A 27918-nucleotide genomic window follows, 5' to 3' on the forward strand; every position below is an offset into this window, starting at 1 on the left:
TGGAACCACGGAACTGGCTCGAGCTGCTTCTGCCGCGCAGTGCCCTGGCCTGTGTCCGGGGAGCTTTGGGGCTTGAGGCCTGGGGACAGACGCCGGTGTGGTGAGGCCCCCCGCCTGGCCCCCCGCGCTCTGGGGGGCCCCCAAGCCCCCCCCCCGGGGTTCCTGCCCCCACTCCCCCAGCCTGCTCGGAAACCTCACTGCTTCGGGAAGGGGAGGAGTGACCACGGAGTCCTTGCAGTTAAGAATGGCCCCTGGTGGGGCTCGCTGGTGGGACTTGGCGGCGCGGCCACACCCAGCCTTCCCTCCGAGAACCTGACCGGCCTCGGGCTGTGCGGGCCCCCGCCTTCCCCGGGGGTGCGGACGGCTCCGGGCCAGGCGGGCTTGCCTTGGTGCGCGTGCCCCCTTCCCCCGCAGGTCACCAGCATTTGTGGAAACCGACACGGTGCGGGTCCGAGAAGGACATGCGGCCTCGGACGAGAGTCTCACTCCCTGAGCCCGGCCTTCCCGAAGGGTGACATGGGGCCTGCCTCGCTGGCTCCGGGCTGGTTGGGAAACGTGGGTGGGGCTGTCAAATGGAACCGGTGTCTGGTTCTCATTTGTAAGGGAAAACGGCTTCAGAAAAGACATGAAAGCAGATGCTCAGTCCACCAAATACAAACCAGTGAAAACTGCCCTGCGTGGACCACACCCGGTCCAGAGCAATGCTAGCCGGACTGACGTGAAGTCCTCCAGGAGCCAACCTTTAACCGGAAGCCTCGGGGTCTGCGCACCCACCCTCCACCCCCACCCCCACCGCGCCTCCCTGACCCCCTCCCAAGCACAGGGGCCTGGAGGAGGGAGGCGAGGATCGGACGAGGCTGGGCTGCTGAGAAGCCACCACGAGCACAGCCCTGTCTAGCGAGCGCCCCCACGGGAGGCTACAGATTGGGCTGGAAGCTTCCTAAGCAGCCCCTGGGGAAAGAGCAACTGTCAGACAAAAATTCTCACCAAAGCAAACGGATTTCTCGGGAGAAGCCTGCCTCTTCCTCCCAGGCCCACCCCAGCCCTGTCCCTGGCAGATCCTCCCTGTGCGGGGACAGGCACGGGCCGGCAGCCCCCCGGAGGGGGCCGCACCAGGGAGGCTGACTCGGGACTGGTCTCGGCGCTCCTGTTCCGGCCAACGCAGTGCGGAAAGTCCCTTCTGGGGTGCAGCCCTGGAGGGTCCCTCTCCCAGCACCCAACTCCACCTGGGACCGGTAGGCAGGGAGGGGGGTTGTCTCGGCTCCAGAAAAAAGGTCACCCATTCAGTTCTATCATTACCTGAAACAGACAAGGGCCCGAGCTCCCCTCAGCAGTGCAAGTCCATGCTGGTGACCCGGAGGACAGAGCCAGAGAGAATGAACCCAGAAGCCGGGGGGGGGGGGGTCGGGGGGCAGCTGCAACCCCAGGGACACGCTCTCCCACCTTTACCCCTGGCCAGGAGAATCTGGGAAGCAGCACAAAACGCTCTATTAGTGCCAGGGACCCCGGTCAAGGCAGACACCTCAGCCATCTTGGGTGGCTTCTCAACTGCAACAGACACAAGTCAGCTTCCCTCTTGGAACTCTGATCACTGAGCATCTAGAACCAAACATGCCATGCACATCCCCAAGTAAAGAAATGACAGGACCATCGTTAATTCTGTTTATTAAAAGGGTCCTCCAGCTTTACAGCCCCGGCTCAGGCATGGCCCTGGAGAGAGACGAGGCCAGCCTGGCAGCCCCTTCCCCACATCCACACTGAGCTCACACATTTGGCTACGCCCTGCACAGGTTGTGGGCATCCCCCGACCTCGGGGTGGGTGGTGGAGGGATTGGGGGGGGAGCACCAATCTCAAGCTTCCCAGAACTCTGGCAGGGCAGTAAATCGTCCCCCCCCCAGCATTACAAACAGTGATGGTACAGGGGTGTTCACGCCCAGGGCAGCTGAAGACAAAGCATGGTGGTCTCGGCCCTGGCCTGCTGGGACCGACCCCGTGTGCTCTGTCTCAGTTCTGTCACCTGGGCCGGTGCGACCCTAAAGGGCCAGGAAGAGCCAGGGGTGTGGCCAGCGCGTCCGAGTTTGTTGGCACCCTCCAAGGATCCTGGTGCTGGCTGGCTCCGGCCCCAGCCGAGATGCTGCTCGAGTCCCTCTGTGCCCCTCCTGCCTGGAGGCCCCAGCAGAAGAGAAGATTGGCTACAAGGATCTTGGTCCATGGGGCGGGGGGGGGGGGGAGACAGGCTGCTTCCGCTGGTAACACAACTAACAAGCCCCTCTGGGAACATAAAGCCGCTTATAGGAGCTACCCCTCCGCCTGCCCAGCCTGGGGGCCTGCAGGGGAGTTGGGGCCGGCCCCTCACTGGCGCCAGGGGAAACTAAGGCACAGCACAGGCACCCACAGGTGTGACCATACACTGCTTATAAAAAAGGAAATGGCATTCACTTCTGTACTTCAATCTGCTCTAAACAATATTTGCATTTTTATAAAGTTTCCCTGAATGGTCTTGTGTCCAAAAAGTTTTCTTTGCCAATATAAAATAGGAAAATTAGGTAGTAAAAATATTAGGGGGAGTATTTCTTTGTAGAAACCGTCAGGGGCTGGCCCACGGCGGAGAGAGAAAAGGAGTGGAGGGCATCGCCGTGCAAGGCCCAGCTCAGACCCCCCTCCTCCGGCCTGGCTGCAACTCACCCAGCCTCTGGACCTGGCCGTGGGCCCAGTGCAAACGCTGCACGGGGCTTTGAAGCATCCAGGTTTGGGGGGAGGGGTGACTGGCAACCCCTGCCCCCAGATTCAGTAAGCACCTTCCAGGCCAGCCCACCTGACCTACCCTGACCAGGGACCGTGGCGCGCGGTGGGCGAGGCCGCACAGTCTGGACTTTTGCAAACAAAGAAGAAACGATGGAGCATGCTCATTAAATAAAGTCGCAATGGGAGGACCACAATTCTAAGTGGGGAGGGAGGGACGCTTTTCCCCCAGACCTAGAAGTCCATCAACATTACAAGACTTAAAAATCATACCAAAAACCAACCAACGCGACCGTGGGGATGCCAGGCTGAGGCCTTGCACACACAACCTCCTGGGTACAAAACCGGGGTCCTACGGCTACTTACCGCTGACCTACAGTTCTAAAATCAAATGGACGTGCTGGCCCAGGGCACCGGCCCCCTGGTCCTCGCAGCCTGTGTGTGCAGAGCCCCGGCCGGCAGGTGCAGCCTCCCAGGAAGGACGGGGGAGGCTCACTGGAGGATGAAGCCTGGCTGGTGTGGAGGCAGCCGGGGCGGGGGCCTCTGGGGGAGAGCGGGCGGGTACGGAGACACGAACTGTGCGGCAAATCCTTGCTGGGGGGGCAGGCCCATGCGGGGGGGCAGGGGAGGGCACTGTGACCCCGGGTACGGGAGGGCCTGTCCTGAGCCCATGGCGGCGGTAAACGGCGTGGCCAAGCGTCCTGCAGGCACCGGGGGCGGTGGCGGAGGGATGCGCCGAGGTAGCATGGAGGGAGGCCCACCGGCCTCCGAGGTAGGGTAGGGCAGGGGGGCAGCGGGCATCGGCTCGGGCACCCTGGGCAGCAGTGGGGCCGGCACAGAGGCCTGTGGAAGTCTCTGCCCCTTCAGCACCAGCTCCTGGAGCTTCTCGATTTTAACTCTTCGAGTGTGGGCCAGTTTCCGCTGGCTCTGATAGACATCGATGAAGGAGTCCAGAGGAAGCTCTCCATCAAGAAACTTCTCTGCCATGTTCTGAAAGCAGCAGGAGAAAGCTGGTTACAGGGACAGGTCAGCCCTTAGGGAAGGAAGCTCCCTTCACCACCCAGCGAGAGACAACACCCAGCTTCCTTCCGCCCCCCGTCCCCCGCTTCCCACTGCAGACCCTGGCTGACCTCAGAGCAGCCCCCCCAGCACCCTGGCAGAGAGAAGGGGAAAGAGGTAGCTGGTCCTGACCACCCGCCGCACCCCCACAAGCTGCACAAGGCAGCAGGCCTGAGGGGGAGCCAGCCCTTGAGGAAGCGGGCCTCTTGGCAGCCCTGAGCTGCTGGGCTTCAAGGCCCAGAGGAAACCACCCGACCCGCTTCCCACCTTCTCACCAAGCCAGCCCGAGTCCGTTTCCTTCCTTCCACCGTAGAGTCAGTAGGACAGAGACAGGCTCGTGCCCCACCAGGGAGCCACCCACACCCAGGGGTGAATTCGACCACCCGGCCCAACTTGGCAACGTGCCGCCCACCTCAGCTTGCTACAGCTGTGCAACTTTTGACCCTGACTCAGGGCCGTATTGCTTAGTGAGGCTCCAACCTCAAGCGCTCAACGAGCTGCATCTCAAAGGCTCGGCCCTGCCCGCGGATTCAGAGCCGAAGGTGTGTCGGCTGCCGGAAGCCCCCGGGACCGGCGTGGACTCGCAGTACGGTGCGCACCGTTCGCTGGAGCCCCAGGCCCACTACAGCCTCCTGGCCGCGGAGGAACTGGCCCAGACCCTGGGATCTGTGCCCTGGGGCACTGCACTCACGCCGGTTGGCTGGCTTTACCTCGGTGTCTTCCTCAATCTTGGCCCCTTCTGCCTGCAGGAGTGCCAGCAGGGTCTCCAAGGAAGCGCTGCTAGACTGCCTGTCTGAAAGAAGCAAGGGGCATGATGAGAGAAGGGGGCATCCGGGCCCCAGCCCCTCAGAACGACATGCTCCCCCAGGCTCCGTGCCATCCTCCTTTCAAAGAGGAGCGCACCTTACCTGGAAAGGTTAACAGACAGCTTCCTAGGGAGCTGAAAGTCAAAGCCTTAAAATCCAGGAAAGGAAGGAGCACACGGGACAAAACAGGGGACAAACTCGGGGCTACACCATGCATCCCACACCCCATGTCACTGTTGGCCCTACAGAGGGCTGTCACCCAACACACAACATAACATGAACCACCCCATGCAGATTTCCTTTGTATTTCTGAGTAGTAACTTACATCAAATAGATGTAATTTAAGCCTAGCACCTCAATTTTTAAAAGTGTATAAACCCCCACCACCACCACCCAGATCAGGATACAGAACATTCGCAAAGGCTCACCAGGACCGCTCCCAGAGACTGGCCCCGAGGCGGCGCCGATGCCCAAGTCCTGCCTGGCTGAGAACTTCACGGGAGCGCATCACCCAGGGCGTGCTCTGTGCTGGCCCCTTCCAGCCCACACCGTGGATCTGAGATCCCGGTTTCCTTCAATGTCCACTGTGTAGAGACCAGAACTCACGGACCCAGCATTCTGTACACGGACATTTAGGTGGTTTCCAAACTCCACTATTACAAACAAAGCTACGTGAACATTCTTGGGCCTGTCCATGGACAGCCACGAGCGTCCATCTCTGCTGGGGGCACACCGAGGGGCAGACTGGCTGAATCACAGAGTCAGCACAGGTTTCCCTCAGGTAGGTTTTGCCAAACAACTTTCCCAAGCCGATTTTTACCAGTTTACATTACAAGGTACATCCTCCCAGCCAGGAAAGAGCTCCTCAGGCTGGGCCTGCCTTCCTGAGCTTTTACTGCAGTGACGCAGACGCTGAGGGAGTCCTGGTATCAGACCTCACTGAAGGGCAGGGCTTTTAACCTTTTCTTCACTGGAGCCCCCTCGAAAGCCATTAGGCTTTCGAGCACTCAGCTCAGGACTCCATACTCAGTTCCTACAGCTCTTCATAATGACATAAATCTAAGTGAGATGTTAAGATGAAATGTCCCCACAAGATGAAATATTCCCCCCATGATGAATATTTCTCAGCACTAACTCTGAAGGCCTAACTCACAGGAGGAGACATTTGTTCAATACCATGATTCAGAAAATTACTTTTTTTTGGCTGTCTGGAGAAAGTGAAATTTTGTTTAAAAAGTGGCTAAGTCTCTTTTCTAAACAGGTGGAATGACTCTGTATGTACACTTTTTCTTTGTGGCCTTAACCAGTGTCTCAATCTGAAATTTTTCCATAATAATACTTCTCTCCTGGTAGCCCAACAGCTTGAAAATGTGCCCTTCCCTCCACTCTTTATTCTGGAAGGATCACCCTGGAAAAGTTACCTAATTTGGTCTTCTTTATCTGATAGGCTTCAAAGAGAACCTGGAGTTCCTGGTACTTCTGGGTCAAACGTGCTTTCAGGGCGTCCAGTTGGGGCTGGTACAGAAGGTTTCCTTCTGCCAGGCTCCGGTTGCTGGCGAGTGTCATTTCTTTGTTGAGCTGAACATTCTGCGTCTGTTAAGGAACACAGGATGATGAGAACCAACGAGTGTTAGTTCGCAGACCAGTCTCCGGAGGTTCCTGAGCCCCGCCCCCAGGAGCCCCAGCATCTGCTTCCGTCGTTGGGCTGGTCCCCGGCTGAGACCACATGTGGGCCACTCCCGGCCCAGACTCCAGCCCCTCTGGGTTTGTAGTTTGGACACGGCTCCCTGTTCTTAAAGAGCAAAGCTACTTCCTTTCCAACGATTTGCAGACGGGCTTTGTCTTGTGACTTGTCAAGGCTCTTTACTTCACTAGCTGCGCTGTGGCTGGAATCCCTTACTCCTCCGCTGTGCTTGCAGGGATCAACAGCTGTAAAGATTTAGGGCTAGATTTGTTCAAAACCAGTTTCTGCTGCTCCACAGGAAGTTAAAGAATCACTTTTAACAGCAGAGAACCAGTTGGCATGGTGTCAATTCAGGCTCAATCATCAGGCTTAGAGATCAAACACAAAAGCCTGACACCCCCTGGGAACGCATTCCGTTTACAGTGACCCTGCTCGCTCTCCCACGCCCACCTCCAGACCCAAAGCTGGGGCCAAGGGGCTGATCTGCCCGCCAGGCATTATTTGGGAGGGAGAAGCCCCGGAGCCCGGGACCACAAGGGTGAGGGGGAAATGTTAGGGTCTGAAGACAAGGCAAAGAATTCCCTAATAAAACTTAGCAAAACTATGTTTAAAGAAAACCCCAAACACATAGGACACCATTGGTACTGGCTAGTGACAGGACTCCACCACCATGGCCTGCCCGCAGCAACCTCGCTGTGTGGACCTAAAGTTCCCACAGCGCACGGTCCTGCCCCGTTCCGCTGCTTTCTCGTAGCTTTCCTGCAACCCAGCGCCAGTTACCTCACTTTCCCCTTGATATTTGCTGCCACCCCACCCAGACTATTTTCTTTTTTTAAAAAGATTTATTTATTTGACAGAGAGCGACACAGCGAGAGAGGGAACACAAGCGGGGGAGTGGGAGAGGGAGAAGCAGGCTTCCCGCCGGGCAGGGAGCCCGATGCGGGGCTCGATCCCAGGACCCTGGGACCATGACCTGAGCCAAAGGTAGACGCTTAACGACTGAGCCACCCAGGCGTCCCCCACCCAGGCTATTTTCGCCATGACTTCCTTCCTCTTGAGAGTCTGGGTGCAGATTTCCCACTGTGCTGCCTCTGCTTCTGGCCAAGCCCACCCAGGGTGCCAGCCCAGTCCCCAGCGCAGCCGGCACCCAGGCACCCACTCACACGCGTGCCCTAGTGATGGGAGAGAACACGGCAGCAGCTCCAGCCCCGGGGCGGGGGGGCTCCCTGCAGCAGGCATGTGGTCTGGACCTTCCATACCCAGGAGCTGGGCCCAGGGCCCTAAAGATTAGGCTCACCTTAAAACGGAATTTAAATTAAGGATTTAAATTAAGATAGAAAATTGAGCCTCTAGCTCAACACTACAAAATTAGAGCAGCAGAAATACTCTCTCTTCTCTTGCTGCTTTTAGCCGGCAGGGAGAATCTGGGGCCCTCGTGTAAACAGGCTTCCTGGCAGCGCAGAGTTCCGGAAGGGCCCCCCCCCCCTCCGCCGCACCCGTGCGCCGCATCCCGAGCCCCTGCACAGGAGGCTTTCCTTCTATTGTTAAGCCATTTGAAAGAACAAACAAACAAACATAAACCTTTGTATAGTCCACTCGGGAGCACAGCTCAGCAATTTCTTTTAAGACGAAACATGCAACTACCATGCGACCCAGAAATTGTACTCCTGGGCATTCACCTCAGGGGAAATGAAAACTTCTGTTCCCACCAAACCCTGTACGGGAACGTTCGACGCGGCTTTATTTGCAACGGCCAAAACCCCCAAGCCACACAGCCGTCCTTGTCCGTGGACGGCTGAACCAAGTGCGCCGCATCCACACCACGGAACACCGCTCAGTCTAAAAAAGAACAAAGTCTGACACACGTGGCAACTTGGACGAGACTCCAGGGAATTATGCTGAGTGAAAAAAGCCAGCCCAAGGGTCACACACTCGAGGATCCAGTGTATACAACACTTTTGAAATGACAATCACAGAAATGGAGACAGGTGAGTGGTTGGGGAAGGGCCTCGGGAAGGAAGCTCATGGGGAGGGGATGCTCTGCTCGCCCCTATCCCGACCAGGGTCAACAACAGGGCTGTGAGGGTGGGGCAGAATTCCACAAGGGGTTCCCACGGTGGGGGAGGGAGGGACACACAGGATCTCTTGTTTCTTACAACCACTTGTGAATCTACAACTACCTCAAAATTTAAAGTTTAATTATAAATCAAGAAACTGCTGAGGAGTTTCTCTACAACCCCCCTCCCCCGCACGCCGGTCTCCTCTGACGGCGGAGAAGGGGCAGGTGTTCAAGGCCACAGCCCGGGCCGCCCCGCCCCCCCGGCTCCCTGCACTCCAGCATTCTGACTCAATCTTAAGTCTTTGTTCAATAAACATTTATTGGGCAACTCTTCTCTGCCAGGCCCTGAGTTAGGCCCAGAGCACTGGGAGGAAGAGGAGCACTCCTATGGTCACATAAACTCAGTCATCATAAATGGAACGGACCTTAACATGCCCTCATCACTGGGTCCCCATCTGCCCGCCACGGGAACTTCCGAGAGCACCCCCAGCCTTTTCCTGCACGGCCTCTGGAGCTCAGGTCTGCTCTTCCCACGGGCTCCTGCTCAGGGTGGGGCCCCAGCACCCATGTCTTCGCAGCCACTGGCTGCAATCTGCGAGTAGGAAGTCTCCCTGCTCACAGTCTTCCCCACCGGAATACTAACATCGGCAGGATCTTGGTGTCCCAAGCACCTAACGGGGATCACTCAGGAAGGATCTGCTGACTGAAGCAGAGATCCTTCCCCACCCCCCAAAAGCCAGTCATTTGAGGCCAGGTCCAGCAAATAAGATGGATCACATAATGTAGAAGGAGGTAAAAGCTGTGTAGGTCAAGCAACAAATGCCCCAAATCCTTTACGCAGAGCAGACAGGCTCCCTTGATAAAGTCTTTTGAGACCAAGTTGGGGGCGGTGGGGGGTCTCACACTGGGGCTAAGGCTAATTCTGGAAGCAGGATTTCCATCTTCAGTGGAGGCACAGCTGTGAGCAAAGATCTCCGTAGGGACAATGGAAAGGTATTGGCATCCCGAGGTGTCTAATTCTAGCATGCCGTTAAAGGACTGCTCTTCAGCAGTGCTTGCCCACGGTGGCCGGATCTTAGAGTCACCTGAGGGGAAGGGGTGCTGGTTTGCTCAAACCCCCCCTGCGTCAGCTAAATCCTCCACGAGGCCCAGGCATGGGTCCAGCTAAGCACCACTGCTCTGGTCTCCACATAAAACATATCTACAAAGAAATTTTATTCCCGCAGGGTCTAAATCGGTCAAAATCACGTCTCCTGCATGTCAGAAAGTCCTAGAAGACAGCAGCACAAAGCAGCACAGCCTCTTTGCACAGGATGCATAAAGGCTGGTTTAATATGCCAGCCAGCAAGGGCCAAATAAAACTACAACGGACAGGCATTAAAAGCTGTAATTTTTTTTTATATCCTTCGGGTATTCAGATGTTTTTGTTAGTAAATATTGGTAAGTTCTAAGTGACCACCCACAGCACTCTCCAGGGGACAAGGCCAGGACAGTGTGCTGAGGGGGGAGCAGCTTCTTAAGCATCTGATAAAGCCATTCCAACACTCGGATGCACCTCAGAACACACCTGGGATGCTGCACTAGATGCAGAAAAACTCCTTTCTCCGTAATATTCCTTTCCCTTGCTCCAATTAGAAATGGGGAGGAAACAGCCAGTCTTGTTCTATCACTTGCAAAGCAAAGGCGAGCTGGCTGGAATGGGCCCGGGGCCCTCTCCCTGGGGACGGTGCACAGCACGCTCAGCAAGGTCCAAGAGGCAGCCACTGTGGGTGACACACGGCCCAGCTCTCCACCGCCCGTGAGACCGACCCCAGGCTCGGCGACTGTGACTGGATCCGTGCCGTGACCCTGAGAATGCTTGCAGGGGTCACCGCGGTTTAGGAGCCACGTCACAGGGCCAACAGATACCTGAGACTGAAAACCGTGCTGCCGACCTCTGGATGGTTCTCATGAGCCTTTTTCTTAACCATAGAGAAATCCTTTCAGGAAATAGCCTCACTGTGGTAAGGAAACATTTTTTAAACACATACTCCACTTCAGTTTCCTTTTCTGTTCATAATCAGAGAAAAACGAGATGCAGGATTGTAGCATGTGGAACAGCACCCAATTTCTCTAATCCTTCCTGCCCCTTCCCTCCATGAGCGGTAACAATGTTCACTCGAAGTTAACAGCAACCTCTGAATGATCTTTTTTTTTTTAACTTTTCTCTTTCTCCTTGTACATGGTGCTTCAAGTATTTTTTTTTTTTTTAAGATTTTATTTATTTGACAGAGAGTGAGACAGCGAGAGAGAGAACACAAGCAGGGCGAGTGGGAGAGGGAGAAGCAGGCTTCCTGCGGGGCAGGGAGCCCGATGCGGGGCTCGATCCCAGGACCCTGGGATCATAACCTGAGCTGAAGGCAGAGGCTTAACGACTGAGCCACCCAGGCGCCCCAAGAGTATTATTTTTTTTTTAAACATTTTATTTATTTGAGAGAGAGAGAGAGAGAGAGGGAAACAGCATGAGAGGGGACAGGGTCAGAGGGAGAACCAGGCTCCCCACTGAGCCGGGAGCCCGATGTGGGACTCGATCCCAGGACTCCGGGATCATGACCTGAGCCGAAGGCAGTCGCTTTAACCAATTGAGCCACCCAGGCGCCCAAGAGTATTATTTTTTAATACAACCTGTTAGTATTAGAACCAGAAGAGCAGAGGCTCTAGCAAAATAAGCTATTTCAAAAAAGGGTGACATAGGTGAAGGGGATTAGGAGGTACCAACTTCCAGTTATAAGTAAGTCATGGAGATGGAAAGCCCAGCACAGGGAACACAGTAACATTGTCACAACGTGGGAGGATGACAGACGGGGACCACACTCATCGTGGCGGCCACTGAATCATCTACACAGGAAGTTACAGGTCAACTACGCTTCTATAAATCAAAACAGGGCGCCTGGGGGGCTCAGTTGGTTGGGCGACTGCCTTCGGCTCAGGTCATGATCCTGGAGTCCCGGGATCGGGCCCCGCATCGGGCTCGCTGCTCAGCGGGGAGTCCGCTTCTCCCTCGGACCCTCCTGCCTCTCGTGCTGTCTCTCATTCTCTCTCAAATAGTAAAAAAAAATTAAATTAAAAAATAAATAAAAATAAAGGACCATCAACCACATACACACACCCACACACATGAAAAAGAAAAAGAAAACGAGGTATTTTGGACACGCTTGTCCAGGCAGAAACGTGAAGACCCCCCTCTCGCTCTCACGACGCTCACGTTAACACTGAGGGTCCCACAGCATGCACATGCTACACGCTACCTCACACGCATGCCATTCGAGCTGAATTTGGGCTAGGGAAGTGCAGTCGACAATAAAGGTGGTGCGGAAGAAGCCAGATATAAATGCCCTATGGGTGACACGTGCAATGGTCGCCGAGGAGAAGCAGAGGGACGGCAGCGGCCTGCGCCCTGCTGGCCGCGGGGGTTCAGAGGCTTGAGCTCGCGGTGCGGGTTTTCCAAACCAGACACTTCCAGAGCATACAGTGGTTTGGAAGGGAGGTGCAAGAGGAGACTCTCAGGGTGACGACCGCTACGGCTCTGAAGCAAGGCTCCCCATCACGGCAGAGAAACCGGCGACGCGGGACACACACACACACCTCAGCCGGCAGCCAGTGCGCACAACCCCTGCCCCATCCCCGCGGCGGAGCCCGCCCCCTCCCGCCGGGAAAGCGGGGCCGGAAGGACCAGCAAGGGCGCCCCAGGGCTGTATTCCCAAAGACGCACAGACTTCAGGACCTCACGTAGAGCTCGGAGCAGCCACAACAAGATGCTCCAACACCATGGTGGGCTGGTTCGTTCGTTCATTCATTCAAGAAATACTAAAATAGCACCTGTCACCAGGTTCTGGGGAGCCAATAACCAGAACAGTCTGTCCTCACAACCCCAAGTGTAAGCAGGCCCTGTGAGCATCCCGCTGCCCAACTTCAGGGGGCGCCAGACCCTTCTCCCTGCAGCTCTCAACACAGACTGCATTTGCTCTCCAAATAAATGAAATGGGAGCGCCTGGGTGGCTCAGATGGTTAAGCGTCCGCATTCGGCTCAGGTCATCCCAGGGTCTTGGGATCGAGCCCCACATCGGGCTCCTGGCTCAGCAAGGAGCCTGCTTCTCCCTCTCTCTCTGCCTCTCTCCCTGCTCACGCTTTCTCTTCTATCTCTGTGTCTCAAATGAATAAAATCCTTAAAAAAAAATAAATGAAATGGCTCAAAAGAGAAAAAGAACAACAAAAACCCATATAGTATGAACTTAAACACTTAAGTTACTGGTGTGAAAACTTCACTCCCGTCAGCACCCTACATGTTTCAACAGTATCTGCTAACATTTACTGAGCACTTACTGCATGCCTGGCATTGTGCCACCTTCTCTTTATGTATTCAATCCTCTCAGCAAAGGGGAGACAGATTTGCCCCCATTTTACCCAGGAAAGAAATACAGTCTCAGGGAGGTTTAAGAGACCAGCAGAGTCTGGAGTGCCCGTGAGTGACTAGAGTCCTGAGGTTAAGGGTCAGGATATTCTGTCTCCCAAGTGCGTTTTCTACAGGACTGTGCCCTGCATGACGCCGTAGCATCTACCATCCACTGCACAGAACTGTTCGACTCTCACTTCTCTTTTCAAGTTCCAGGATTCACTCATCTCAATTTCTGTTTATATCTTTCATTTACCTTTTTATTGAGGATATTTTCAAACACGAAGGGAAAGTAGAGAGAGGAGTATAACGAATCTGTGTACCTTGTCCAGGGTTTGACAATTAGTGATATTCACCCATACTGCTTCATTGAGATACGTCCCATTTTTTTTTAAGGATTTTTAAAATTTATTTGACAGAGAGACACAGCGAGAGAGGGAACACAAGCAGGGGGAGCAGCAGAGAGAGAAGCAGGCTTCCTGCCAAGCAGAGAGTCCAATGTGGGACTCGATCCCAGGACCCTGGGATCATGACCTGAGCCGAAGGCAGACGCTTAACCAACTGAGCCACCCAGGTGCCCCCCCTCCCCACTTTTTTTTCCTCAAGTATTTTAAAGCAAATTTCAGGCATCCTATCATTTCACCCTTAAAAAACTTTAGTATGTATCTTTAATAGGCAAGAACTTTACAACTATAATGCCGTAATCACATTAAAATTAACAATAACTCTCTAACTTCAACTTCTGCCTGTGTTGGCTTCAATTCCTCTTGTAATGAGCTTCTGCCTCATCTGGTTGACCATCTGAAATCGTTTATATAGGAAAAGCAGGATGACTGTTTATTTCCACCGCAACCTCTCCCCAGTCTTAAACCAACTTTTAGAAGACTGAGTTAATGATCAAGCAACCCCTGATAAAGACTAATAAGCTTTTTTGGGGGGGCATTATTAAGTAACGGATATGTATTTTTTATAGGTTTCAATTAACTGCAGTTAGTAATCTTCCTGAGGCTCAAACTGCCCACGGCCAGTGGGAGACACTTCAAGGTGGGTCCCCAGGGGTTAGAGAGCTTTCCCGCTCTCTAGTAGAACAAGCTGTCCCAGACCCATGTGTACATTTGCTGCCCCCGATCTGGACTAGTCCTTCTCCAAGAAATACTGGCTCCTTTTGGTGGGAAATTCATTTTTATATTTCTATTTTCCTCTCCAGATAAAATTAAATTGAAAGCTATCCATAATATAAAGATGAGGCATAAATTAAAGCTTAGCTTTTGTACTTCCCTACCAGTAGAAAATGTTAGGTTGCATTGAGACTCTAAATACAGCAAGCTTATGGATCAGGTGACCAAAAAGGCTGGCATGCGTTCAGCCAGGTTAATCTCTCCTTTTATTGTACTACACATGATCTAACTCACCAATTAATCTTAGGGTAAATATCACCAAGATCACATGCAATTTGAGTGTGGGCTTTCCTGTTAAAGCTTAGGTTATTAGAAAGCCCAAATTCGGGGCGCCTGGGTGGCTCAGTCGGTTAAGCGGCTGCCTTCAGCTCAGGTCATGATCCCAGGTTCCTGGGATCGAGCCCTACATCCGGCTCCCCGCACAGCGGGAGCCTGCTTCTTCCTCTCCCTCTGCCTGCCACTGTCTACTTGTGCTTTCTCTCTGTCAAATAAATAAATAAAATCTTAAAAAAAAAAAAAAGCAAGCCCAAACTCATCTTCCATTCAGTGAAGACCTTGCCAGTGACAAACTCCCCCTCTCCAGTCTTCCAACCAAATTCAGGCTTTCAGTGGAGCCTGTAATCCAAGCCCACAATATCCCGGAGGTGTGCTACAAATCCACAAGTGAAAAAACTTAAGAGTTACAGAGTTGGACTGTTTAACATGTTAACAAAAACTAAAGATCTGAAAACTCAAAAATACAGTGAAAGAACTGTAGAACATTATGAAACTGTCCTAAAATACAACCACCTGGTGGGTTGTGTGAAACCATCTCCAAGGCTACAGCCTACTCGGGAGAGAAAATTTACCGGCTGCTTAGCTAATGTTCCACCAAAACAACCCACTCAACAGAGCGAACATATTAGATTAATAAAGATTGCTATTTTTGATTGGGGATGTCAAAATCCTTGAGGTGAAACTAGCTGCCCTCAAAGTAGCAGGCAACAGGACAGAGACTGGAATGATCCCTTCCATATGGAGCTGGCTCACATCTTAAAAATCAGTATGTTATTCACTTTACGTGCAACTAACCGTAGAAATGCCAAAAAGCTAGGTCTGAAAATAAATGGACTAGTCCCAGAGAAGAATTAGCTTTCTAGTTCTGGCAGGTTCAACACACCAGGGTGCTTTTGTTTTCCTAGAAGACTTACTTCCTAACATTCACAGGGGTGGGTGATCTCCCTACTTCCTGGACTTATGTGGTTAATGATGTCAATAAGAAATATAATAATAGGTGTGACCAGTTCTGATAACTTGTCACATGCTAGAAAATGTTACTTTCCTAGTATCAGTGACCTTATAATTTCTGAGTACTCTGGGAGGAGGGAGGAAGAAAAGGCAGGACAGGAGCACCAACCTGATCACAACGTTAACTGCCTTTGTCCCTGTCTCCTAAAGGCAAGGGGCTTGTCACACTCGGTCCTACCAAATCAACGTTGGCAGGTGAGCCAGGGAAGCCATCAAGAAGCCCTCAGTCCATATTATCAGAACCAATTAGCTGCTGGTCAGCTGGGCAGTTTCGTTAAAGCCGTAAATCGCTAAACACACAAAATTTTAAAGATATACATCTGTCCATTTCTTCATTCAAGGCAAAGGTCTTTTCCAAGAGAAAGGTTCCACTAGCTTGAGTTCCAGAAGTTCTTTTTCATCCAGACCACATCCTTTGATGTGGAGGGTTTAAGACTAGATGTGCGAGGTGAGTGCAGAATCCTGGAATTCCGTTCTCCCGAAGCCTGGTCCATACTTAATTCACTAGCAAGTTTGTTTCTAGGGCACCACCTTCTATTAACTCTTCAAAGCACTCAGCTCCAATTTCTCTCCTTGTCTTTTCACTCATGGCTCATCAGCTGCCACAGTACTTAGCGAAATAATTACTGTAAGAAAACCAGAATGGGGGCGCCTGGGTGGCTCAGTCGGTTAAGCGGCTGCCTTTGGCTCAGGTCATGATCCCAGGGTCCTGGGATCGAGTCCCGCATCGGGCTCCCTGCTTGGCGGGAAGCCTGCTTCTCCCTCTCCCTGCCTCTCTGCCTACTTGAGCTGTCAAATAAATAAAATCTTCAAAAAAAAAAAAAAAAACAGAATGGACAGGTTCTCAACTCTAAGTATACAACTGCAGTGTGGGAGCAGAAATGTCCAGATACCTGATCATGATCATGGGGAGGGGGGCATTAATCACTATATCTGATGGTGGGAAATGTCAATTACTGAAACATTCTGGTTAAGTGGAGGTCTGTCAATTAATAGCTCCTACTGTAATTTTAAATCCAGATTACTTCTCCCTTCCCCAAAGGAAAGCCTATGGAAGATAGAACGTCTAAATTCTGCCTTTTTTTTTTAAAGATTTTATTTATTTGACAGAGAGAGACAGAGAGAGAGCACAAGCAGGGAGAGTGACACGCAGAGGGAGAGGGAGAAGCAGGCTCCCCGCTGAGCAGGGAGCCCAATGTGTGGACCCAGGACCCTGGGATCATGACCAGGGTAGAGCCAAAGGCAGATGCTTAACCGACTGAGCCACCCAGGCGCCCTATAAGTCCTGCTTTTCTTATTAGCAGTTTCTGGCCAGGACAAACCACCAAAGCAATCATTTGTTTAGTAAGAGCTGAAGGGTTTTTTGCCTTTTCTCTATTTCCTTTTAACCACAATTTACAAGAATTGAATGTATAAATTTTCTGGGACAGTCTTTACACAGGTGCAAATACAAAAATGCCTAACCAGGTGGATCCTGGCTTACGTATATTAAGACTACAATCTTTTGACAATTTTGCTTTTACACTTAAAATACATCATGATATAAATTTTCCAACACCTGAGTCAAGAATTCAGTTTAGTGGATAAAATTTACTCTCACATGACTGAAATTATTCATCTTCTATTCAGTATGAGAAAATGCTATTCTAATTGTGGGATTTCTTTAGTCCAGGGGTAGAGAAGGATTAGTCAAAGAAGAATCAGTTACCCCGAAACTATTCTACTTAAATTTCTTTTGCGGGGGGCGCCTGGGTGGCTCAGTCGTTAAGCGTCTGCCTTCGGCTCAGGTCATAATCCCAGGGTCCTGGGATCGAGCCCCGCATCGGGCTCCCTGCTCAGTGGGAAGCCTGCTTCTCCCTCTCCCACTCCCCCTGCTTGTGTTCCCTCTCTCGCTGTGCCTCTGTCTCTGTCAAGTAAATAAATAAAAATCTTAAAAAAAAATGACATCTTTAAAAAAAAATTTTTTTTTTAATTTATTTGACAGAGAGAGACACAGTGAAGAGGGAACACAAGCAGGGGGAGTGGGAGAGGGAGAAGCAGGCTTCCCGCTGAGCGGGGAGCCCATTACCTGAGCCAAAGGCAGACGCTTAACGACTGAGCCACCCAGGCACCCCTCTACTTAAATTTCATAACAAAAAATACCTACAATTTTATTTGATGTAGGGAATTTGATGTTCTAACTAAAAAACTGCCTAAGACTTAAAATATCAATTTTTAAAAAAATGATTAACAGGGCGCCTGGGTGGCTCAGTCGTTAAGCGTCTGCCTTTGGCTCAGGTCATGATTCCAGGGTCCTGGGATCGAGTCCCGCATCGGGCTCCCTGCTCGGCGGAGAGCCTGCTTCTCCCTCTCCCACTCCCCCTGCTTGTGTTCCCCCTCTTGCTGTGTCTCTCTCTGTCAAATAAATAAATAAAATCTTTAAAAAAAAATGATTAACAGATTTATGTTCAAAGATGTTAATGACAACGTAATATGGTAGCAAAAAAAAGCACCTAAATATCCAATAAGGGAATGATTACATAAATTAGGACATATCCACATGATCAAGTATCATGCAGCCATTAAACTGCATGGGGCACCTGAGTGGCTCAGTCAGTTGAGCATCTAACTTTGGCTCTGGCCATGATCTCAGGGTCCTGGGATTGCATGCATGCACACGCTCTCGAGCTCTCTCACTCTCGCTCTCTCTCAAATAAAATCTAAAAAAAAAATACAAAAACCCAAATTGTCCTATAATAATATTCTGATTAAAAAAAAAATAAGAAAATGGGGCGCCTGGGTGGCTCAGATGGTTAGGCGTCTGCCTTCGGCTCAGGTCATGATCCCAGAGTCCTGGGATCGAGTCCCACATCGGGCTCCCTGCTCCTTGGGAGCCTGCTTCTCCCTCTGCCTCTCTCTCTGTCTCTCATGAATAAATAAAATCTTAAAAAAATAAAAAAATAAAATGACCAGAGTATAACTTTAGGTTAAAACATACACACACACACACACACACACAGCAAACAAAAAACTCTCTATACAGAATGATCCCAGTGGGGGGAAAACAAGAAAAAAAAAAAGCAATATAAAATGTTAACAGTATTCCTCTTCTCTCTGGGTGGTGGTATTACATGTGATTATGTTTTTCTTCTTTATAATTTTCTGTAATAAACACAAAAAATATTTTTAAAGATTCGATCAATTGGAATCAGAAATTTGAAATACTATATACTCAGAACAAATAAAATAAAATACCATACACGGCCTGTGTTCTTCAACAGAGTATGTGAAAGGAGACCAGCCACTGAGGACACAGAAGGGCGCCATGAATATCAAGTAACTACGGGACCGTGTGTGAAACAGCAGTACCCATGGGCGTTGGAAGCAGATGGCACATTATCCCCTAAACAAGCACTTGCCAAAGCATGCCCCAGGGAAGCAGTCCCACGAGTTCCATGATCAAGTCTGGGAAATGCAGCAACGTCTGCCCCTCCGGAGCTTCACCGCACACCCTGGTAGTAAGTACCAAACAAAGCAAAGCGAAACCAAAACCTTTTAAAACACTGGTTTCCCAAATTTATTTACCATGGAACTCCTTTTCATGTGACTGCCACTGACATGCACAGCATGAGCGCCCCAAGGACGGCCAAGGGAAATGCTACCCTGAAGCAAACAGCCCCAGCACCTTATTAAGACGGCCACGGCCTCCATCTACCGGGCACGTAGTCCTGCCACAGCCCGAGCTCAGCAGCTCACAAACATCTTCGTGGTTGACCCTCCTGATGCCTCGTAAGCCCACTGTTCTAATGTGCCCGTTTTAAAGATGAGGGAACGGACATTCGGGGAGGTTAACGGTGCCCAGCGTTTCCTAGCAACCCAAACCCCATCTTTAACCGCTATGCTTAGGAACCGACCTTACGTGTTTTGTGAGGCTTTTTATAACCTTTGCCTCCTCTTTATCATTTCTTTCCAGATGGTGTTAGTGGCTCTGTTAGTTTCTCCCTATACTCTTCAAAAGTCTGCCTCTGACAGACAAACCATATAACTGTGTTCCTATTCGAATCGGGTACAAAACAAGACTCCCAGGCCTGCGAGGAGCCTGGCGTGAGCCCTCAAGTCAGTGATTTGGGGCTGCCCCGAAGGTCTTTGTTACCAACCACCTTTCAGCCTTCCAGCTGATCTCCCTGCTTTCTGGTCTTACCCCCTCAAATCCACCCCCACCAACGGGGCTGCCCGAACTGTCCATTTAAGCCACAACTGTGACCACAGCACTCCCGCGGCTCCCTCTGCCAAGAGGATCAAGCCGTCTGGCCTCTCTCGGTCCCTCCAGCAAGGCTGAATATTCCTGCTGTGCACCCCTCTCTAGGTTTTTCCTCTGCGTCTGTGCCGGCTGTCCACCCCCGTGCCTGGAAGGCCTTCTCCCTCATTACCTGGTTAACTCTTCCTTTGAATCACAGCTCATGAGTCATCTCTCCTCTGGGAAACATTCTCTGTGGATCTCCCCCAGCCCCACAAAGGCCTGTTGGGTCCCCTGCCACTAGTGTCCCCATCACTACTGTTTCACACATCCAATATTTGTGAAGACGGACTTTTGTACACCTGCGAAATCCTAAAAGAGGAAAGCGAAGTGACTTCGTGGCTTTCCATCCCCAAGGTGCTCCATAAAGGCTGAGTAATGAATAAACTGGCTCGGCCCCAGCTGTGTTCACACTGACGAAAGCTGCTGTCTGATGGCAAGCATTAATTAGCACTTACTCTGTCCCTCTGCCGACCCAGGCACCAGGCAACGGACAGGAACAGAACCTCGAGGCCACTCCTGGTGGCACCACCTTTGGTGATAATGAAAGATCTGACTTGAAGGAAACATTAACTATGACACTGCTTGTAACGTAATAAACTATTCAAATATACGCTTTTCACATCAACTCTTCGGCAGAGTCATGAACAATATTCCTCATAATTCCATGAGAAATGCTTTCAAAAGCTTTCTCTTGACATACTGCAACGTAACCTAGGACAACAAAGCTGCATCTACTGCTCTGCTTTCATTCTTCCCTAGGAACCAATTCCACAAACTACTTTCCTCCGCCTTTTTACCACTAGGTAAGACAGTTTTCCCTAATAATGATGGAATCTGAAAAACCCACAGAGCAGAGGGAGGAAATAAACCAACTCTTGTCTCAGCACGTTCAGAGAGTCAGTGATTATATATGTGAACAGTGGCTGACACACAGGTCGTTATAGAAAACCCTGCACTGCACATTTGGCATAATCCCCACAGCAACATTCTACTACAAATACCGTGATAAAAGCCAAATACAGATCTTCCTTAATTTACAATGGGGTTACATCCCGATAAAACCATCACAAAAGGGCGCCTGGGTGGCTCAGTTGGTTAAGCGACTGCCTTCGGCTCAGGTCATGATCCTGGAGTCCCGGGATCGAGTCCCACATCGGGCTCCCTGCTCGGCGGGGAGTCTGCTTCTCCCTCTGACCCTCTTCCCTCTCATGCTCTCTACCTCTCATTCTCTCTCTCTAATAAATAAATAAAATCTTTAAAAAAAAAAAAAACCATCACAAAAAATATCATTAAGTCAAAAATGTATTTAATATACCCTAACCTAGTGAACACCATAGCTTACCCTAGCCCACCTTAATTGTGCTCAGAACACTGATGTGAGCCTCCAGTTGGGCAAAATATTCTACCACAAAGCCTATCTCTTTTAAGATTTTATTATTTTCTTAAATGGTAAGTAGGCTCCATGCCCAACATGGGGCTTGAATTCACAACCCTGAGACCAAGCATCGCGTGCTCTACCGACTGAGCCAAACAGGCGCCCTAACCCAAAGCCTATTTTATAATGGAGTGTTGACTATCCCATGTAATCTCCTGACTACCGCACTGAGAGTGACAAGCAGAACAGCCGTGGGGGTGCAGGTGGTGGTCAGCATACTGGCTGTTGAACCTCATGATCATGTGGCTGACGGGGAGCTGCGGCCACTGCTCAGCCTCTTGGGAGAGAATGGGACCGCAGATTGTGAGCCTGCGACAAGACAAATTCAGAATTCCAAGTATGCTACCTACCGAATGCATACCGCTTTCACACCCTCGTCAAGTCCAACAGTCGTTAGGTTGAACCAGCGTAGGTCAGGGTCGTCTACAAACAACAAAGTTGGCTTAGCTCAAGAGCACATCAGTTCTGCATGACAGATGAGGTTCAAACAGTTCAGGTTCCTCTTTTGACTAGTCTGATACGGTCAGTACAAACACTACAAGAGGATGTCGGCTTGTCTATAAAACACCAGACTCATTTCTCCCTGTGCTTCTCCCAGCCCGCTAGTTACTCCTGCTGGCCTTCCAAACTTTTAGATTCTTCCTGAAGGAAGTGGGCCCCAAAACCTGTGTCTCAGCTGACTGTTCCCAAGCTCTAGAGCCATATTTCCAACTGCTGCCGGAAATGCCACACAACGGTCCTCCCTGCCCCGCACTCTCGGGCTGCAGAGTCTCAGGGAGCCCTCCCCCCACGCCCCCCTTACTCATTTCCACCTGCAGCCAGTTAGCACCACTCACCCAGCAGCACCTACACGCCAAGGTCACAAAGACACACAGGACAAAATGGAGCCCCCAGACTAGCCAGGGACACAAGGAAGTCAATGTGACTTACAAAACATGTGACAAGTGCCACGGAAGAGGTATACAAAGGAGTGAAGAGACCATGTGTCTGTGACTGAGGAGGTGGGGGGGGCACATGGAAGGCAAAGCTGGTGAGGTTGGCGTCCCCTCTCCCAGAACCCCAGCTCAAACCCTGGTTTCTTCTCACCACTGCACTTCCACCCTGGCCTTTCCTGAACCTTCCTGCACTCACCCAGCCCATACTCTGCTGCCAAGTCAACCTCCTAAAGCGTACTTCTGATCATAGTGCTCTTCTGCTCCAAAAAGTCATGGAAACTCACTGCTAACAAATTACCCGCCTTCCACTCACTCAACTGGCACTCTGCCCCCTCTGGCGCTCGGTCATTTCCCTACTCACGGGCAGATCTGATCTGGCAAAGGAGATGGCAACTCACCACTCATAAAGCCTGCCCTGTGCTTTCCTGCTCTGGGCCTGTGCTCTTGCTGTCACTTCCTCCTGATTCCCCATGTTTCTCACTCAAAACCCTAGAGAAATAAATATCTAATTCAAGACCGTGGCTGGGGGTGGAGAGGGGTGTCATGCTCAGGATGGAGCACAAAGAGGGCTTTTCACTGGGTAGGCAGTGTTTACTTCCTAAGCCGGGTGGCAGGTGCACAGATACTCCTCACATTATTCCAGACCCTCTCAGAGGTATTATTGTATTCGATCATTTATTTTCTTAAATCTTACCCACCTACCAAAGTCTATCTCTTGCACTAGGAATCTAACTACTCTAGCCAGACAGCCTCTTCATCGGAACTTCAATATCATTTACAATTCACATGTGGCCCTTCTTCTTAGTCTCTCTTTTTAAAAAATTGTGATAAAATATAAACTATACCATTTTAGCCATTTTCAAGTGCCAGTTTTAAGTACACTCACACTGTTGGACAGCCACCACCACCACCACCTCATCATGTTCATCTTTCCAAACCGAAACTCCCTATTATTCTCTCTTGCACTGTAAACGTCTGCATACTTGGTTTCTTCCCCAAATTATAATACGGGGATTATACCCTATTCATGTTTCCATCCTTAAAATGCCTCGCATGCAGTTAGTGCCCCACAGCTGTGGAACTGAAGTGGAATCTTCTTGAAATGGCAGCAAGGATATGCAGCCTTTTTGTTTTAGCAATAACAGCTGATAACAATTTCCTGAGTGCTCACTGTGCTAGGTGCCATACTAAGCATCTTATACACTCACTTAATCCACCCAACCAACCCGATGAAGTAGGTTACTGTTGTCATCCCCTTTATTTGCAATAAGGAAACTCCACTCGGGAAGACAACACTTGCCAAAGGTTACACAGCTGGTATCAAAGTCGGTTCTGCACTGTACCACTCCCACTGCACTTTTAATCTATGCAAAAGAAGTAGAGAGCAATTACATAAGCGGTCAAATTTCACCTAAGCCAGCCAGTCTAACAGAATTCTGAAAATCTCCTAAGAAAGAAAGGGGGCTAGCCTCTACAGAAGCCCCCTCTGTGCCAAGTACTGCCTTCACCTGCTATTCCATTCAGCCTCACAAAACCTGCATGGTTACTACTCTCACTTTACAGTGGAGGAACCGAAGCACAGAGAGTTAAGTAACTGAAATGAAGACACACCACTCTCAGCTATGTGCTTTCCATGAAATCTTTTTTGGTAAGCTCTACCCCCAACGTGGGGCTTGAACTCATGACCCGAGATCAAAAGTCATAGGCTCCACCGACTGAACCAGCCAGGCGCCCCTTTCCACAAAATTTTTAAGATTTTATTTATTTCAGAAAGAGAGAGTGCGCACAAGTGGAGGGGAGGGGCAGAGGGAGAGGGAGAAGGCGGCTCCCCGCTGAACAGGGAGACCTGGCTGGGGAGGGGGGGGGGCCTCGACCTCAGGGCCCTGGGACCATGACCTGAGCCAAAGGCAGACACTTAATCGACTGAGCCACCCAGGCGCCCCTCCTCAAAATCTTAATGCCTCCTTAAAAAAAAAAATCGAATTTCAGAAAATATTCTCAGGCACAGTAATTTTTTACTCAAGGGTTAAAATAATAAGTCCATGGAAGAGAAGACTCAAACATAAAAGTTGAAGCCTTTGTATATAACAACGAGAACAGAAACAAACTCAGTAGCAGGCACTCCAAGAGTTTAAATCCTAACTTCCAAAAACCAGTCACACCAGCGCTCAGTGCCATGTTGAGGAAACAGTCCCTGGGTTTAAAGCAAGGTCAGTACATTTCAATGAGCCATTATGATTCATGCAGTAGCTCTGCAGCCCCACACAAATCACACCAGAACACGCCTTAGGGAAACAGCTTCTCCCAGACCAGACTCTTCCCACAAAACAATGTTTTTCAGACCCTCAGCGTTTTTGCATGTGGGCATTTTCACTTGCCAAAGGAACACAGATCCTGAATTTGAACCTTAGTGAGGTGAAATTATTAGTTAACACCAACCAATCAACATTTCCTCAGAAAGCTCACCAGGAGACCTGACCCAAGAGGTGTGGTTTAGCTGCCTAATCCCCTAAGCGACAGTTCCTTTTAAGGGAGTGCCCTGTAAGTCCAATGGGGTTAATGTGGATGGAGAGAGAAAGGCACATTCCATTGCCATGTAAAAATAACTTTAAATAAAAATAAAATGTGTGCATATGAAACGTCAGCCCACAGGAAAGGAAAGAGCAAAGATCACTGGGGATGGTACTACATTTAGGGAACTGCATAAGGAACAGGAGGAACACGAAAAGATAAACACACAGGCACTGAAAATGAGACCGTCTATAGCTTCAACATGATTTTAATGTCTTGAGCTGCGCTAAAGCTCACACACCACAATTAAAACAATGTAAGTGAAGAATGCACAGCTGTATTCAAACCTAACAGCGAATGCCTTCAAAACCTAGCCACGCTTTCTGCCACAAAACATCCCCTCAAGGCTTGAAGAAGTCTTACTCTACAATTTAAAACACTTCCTTCTGCCAATTAAAAAAAAAAAAAAAAGCCTTTGGTTCAGATTAAGAGATTCTATGCTGGAAAAGGCCTGTTGCATTTACAGTCTCATCCTAAACCTACTGAGATATCTACATAATTGTTTTGACCATAAAAAGGTAAGATATGAATTCTTAAGTTAATGGCAAATAAAAACTTACTTAATATTCTTGAAATAAGACCCTATTAACTTGTCAGGATGACCTGCTATTAATGGCTGTCAGTACCTTTCTAAAAAACAATGAATTAGCTGGTTATTAGTAACTGCAATTAGTCTTGATTGAGCACTAACCATGTGCTGTGTTAACATGCACTATCTCACATAATCCCCACATCAACTCTATTATATCAGCCTTCAACAGATGCTCAGAGAGGTGGATTAACTTGCCTGAAATCACACAGCTGGCAAGTGGCCAAGTCCAGCCTGCAGTATTTGATTCCAAAGTCTCTAAGTTCCCTTTTGGTCAAGAGATGACAGTTTACAGAGTATTTTCTTCTGTGTCTCACAACCACTCCGAAATAAGCCAATAAACCAATGCATAACATTAACAGCTGAGTCAAAGTAACACGGCCAAAATTTTAGTTATTCATGCTATACCCGTTCCCACAGAAACATGCCACATGTGACCAGAGGAACAGGATTTGCTAAGTGTGACTGTAGCCAGGTGAGCTGCTTGGCTGAAGTATTCTGGTCTTCTAGATCAGTTTCCTTGTTTTAAAAGCACTACACCCTGAAGAACAAACTATTGCTGAGTAAGTTAATTTGAATTATGTGGTCTAATCAAGGGCAGTCGGTGAGTCCTCAGTATTTGTACAGGGTACTCTGGTAAGACAGTCACCTTTACAAAAAAAAGCAACCAACAAAGTTCTGCTAGATTAATTTGCCTTTCCCTTTATGTACTAATCTCCAGTTTCTTGGGTAGAGGAAACAAGTCATGCTGTCCCTAACAGCCTCGGAGTCAGGAAAATTACTTGACTCTTTCTACAATCTTCCCTCCACTAAAAGGCAGTTTATTTCTATTAAGGTAGAATATAAACAATCTAACTACACCAATATAAATACAGTATTCCGTTCTTACTGAAACAGAATGGTCACACAGCAAAATAATTTGTAGGTGGTATTACACATTAGAAAACTATACCTGTCATTTTATTATTAAACTAGAAAGATGCCTGCTGACATATAACAAAAGGTCTCCCAGCAACTGAAAAGCAGAAAAACTAAGCAAAGATTTTCTTTCTTTAGAAACGTGAAACTCTTTCAGTCAAGAAAGATGGATCTTGTCACTTACTATTCTCTAAAATGGAAAGTGCCACATGGAGACCATAAATGAGGGAAACTGCATCTCGGAGCAATGTTCTATGTGCCAAGTTACAAAGCCCGTGAACACAAGGGGTGTATTAATGGAGAGACTGATACCATCTTACTACAGTGGCCTCTCTGTAGCTCAGGACAATAATCTGTTGAGGGTTTTCCAGTCATTTTGAATGTGCCACCTCCATACAAGCCCCCTTTCAAGGAAGCTGGCTCAGGGCTGAACAATCCCTCTTGGGAAAGAAAGCCAAAAGCCCCCACTCAGGCTTCTGGGTGAGAGGCTCAGCCCTGTAGGCGTGGGAAGGCTCAGACTTGGGAGACAAAGAGGTAGGAGTGGTACATGGGCTGGGGAGAGCTGGGATCAGCCTGGGTGCACCTGCCTGGAGGAGACCCAGACCCGGAGGATGGGGCATTCAGAGAAAGAGTCCAAAAAGGCTGGGAAAAGGAGAGACCAACACAGTGCAAATCCAAGCGTGAAGCCAGTTACCCCAGAGAGCAAACCATGCCACAAAAAACCCAGTGACATAACCAGAAACAGGGTGGCCATATCCTTCCAGAGGCTGGGCAGGACCTCAACTATCAAAGAGGTGGGGATTGGCTGTCAGCCTCCCAACCCCCGGTTTATCTTCTCCCCAAAAAAATAGCTCCAGGAACTCTCACTGGCCCCAGCAGGGTAGGACACCGGGGCAAAGCCACCTTACTAGATTCCCATATTCCCTGCTTTCACAGAAGGGGGCAACTTTATGGAGAAAGGGGTTCCTGCTCCCACCCACCAGACCACGGAGAACCACCTGGGATGGCTTCGCTAGGGCCCCTTCCAAATGAAAGGCAGACCCCACAGGGCCCCTCCAACGCTCCTGGGAACTCTTAGATACACGGACCCCTCAAATCTTAATCTGGCTAAACCCGTGGCCTCCTGCCTCCCACAACCTCAGAGACGCTGCCCAATCCTAAAGTCCTCTCAGGCTGAGGCTCAGCTACGGAGCCTCAGCTCCCCCCCCCCCCAAAACCCATCCTGGAAATGGCAATCCTAAGACTCCTAACCAGCTAGTCCACTCAGCCCCTGAAAACCTATTCGCAGAGCCCGATTACTGCCTCAGTCCGCCTGGACCTCTCAACCCTCTCCTCAAGCCCCTCAACCCCTGCCCAGACCTAGCCCTCGGCCCCCTCCGTCCGGTCTCAGTCACCCCCAGTCCTCCGCCGCAGCCCCCTCTACCCTCTCCAACCCAGTCCATCCCAATTCCCTCCTCGACCCACCAGACTCAGCCCCAGCCCCCCGAGCCCCCAAATGCCCGTTCCAGGCTCTCTAATCCCGGCTTCATTCCCAGCCTCCGTGCCTCAAAGCCTCGCCTCGAGCCCGATCATCCCTCGAGCCCCGTCTCAGGGCGCTTCCCCCCGCCCCACTCAGCTCCAGCTCCGTCCCCTCACCCCGTCCCCAGCCCTCCCATTCCTCGACGCAGTCCTCAACCCAACCTGAGGCACCGAGATCGCCCCCGCCTCCGGCCACCTCCAGCCCGCCGCGGGCCCCCGACCCCGCACGCCCCTCCTCGAGGCCCCGCAGCCGCCGCGCGCCCCCGCCCGGCTCACCTCCTCCATCTTCTGCACCATCTCCGTCAGCTGCCCCTCGTCCTCCAGCAGCTCGTTGAGCTGCACCAGCGACAGCCCAGCGAACCGGGCTTCGCTCCCGGCGCCCGCCATCCCCGCGTCTCAACCGCCACCGCCGCTCCGGCCGCCAG

The 27918-nt window shown here is 50.6% G+C and overlaps 1 protein-coding gene across 3 annotated transcripts; it reads right to left on the reverse strand.

The window, feature by feature from the left end:
• Nucleotides 1-1648: 1648 nt before the first annotated feature.
• VPS37B (VPS37B subunit of ESCRT-I) lies at nucleotides 1649-27918 on the reverse strand. 3 transcript variants are annotated; one of them, XM_028092484.2, is made up of 5 exons: nucleotides 21799-21866; nucleotides 21313-21385; nucleotides 6030-6201; nucleotides 4513-4595; nucleotides 1649-3733 (listed from the first exon to the last, which is right to left on the reverse strand). In XM_028092484.2, exons 2-5 carry the CDS (start codon nucleotides 21319-21321, stop codon nucleotides 3236-3238), a joined length of 762 nt encoding a protein of 253 aa, XP_027948285.1. In that variant the 5' UTR covers nucleotides 21322-21385; nucleotides 21799-21866; the 3' UTR covers nucleotides 1649-3235. The 3 variants fall into 3 exon arrangements, with proteins under 3 accessions (XP_027948285.1, XP_027948284.1, XP_027948286.1); XM_028092483.2 differs by lacking the exons at nucleotides 21313-21385; nucleotides 21799-21866 and adding an exon at nucleotides 27770-27918; XM_028092485.2 differs by lacking the exons at nucleotides 21313-21385; nucleotides 21799-21866 and adding an exon at nucleotides 7590-7696.

The sequence above is a fragment of the Eumetopias jubatus genome, unplaced genomic scaffold (genome assembly GCF_037043125.1).
Source record: "Eumetopias jubatus isolate StellerSeaLion01/CBP00866 unplaced genomic scaffold, mEumJub1_p1.0 scaffold_16, whole genome shotgun sequence".
NCBI lineage: Eukaryota > Metazoa > Chordata > Mammalia > Carnivora > Otariidae > Eumetopias > Eumetopias jubatus.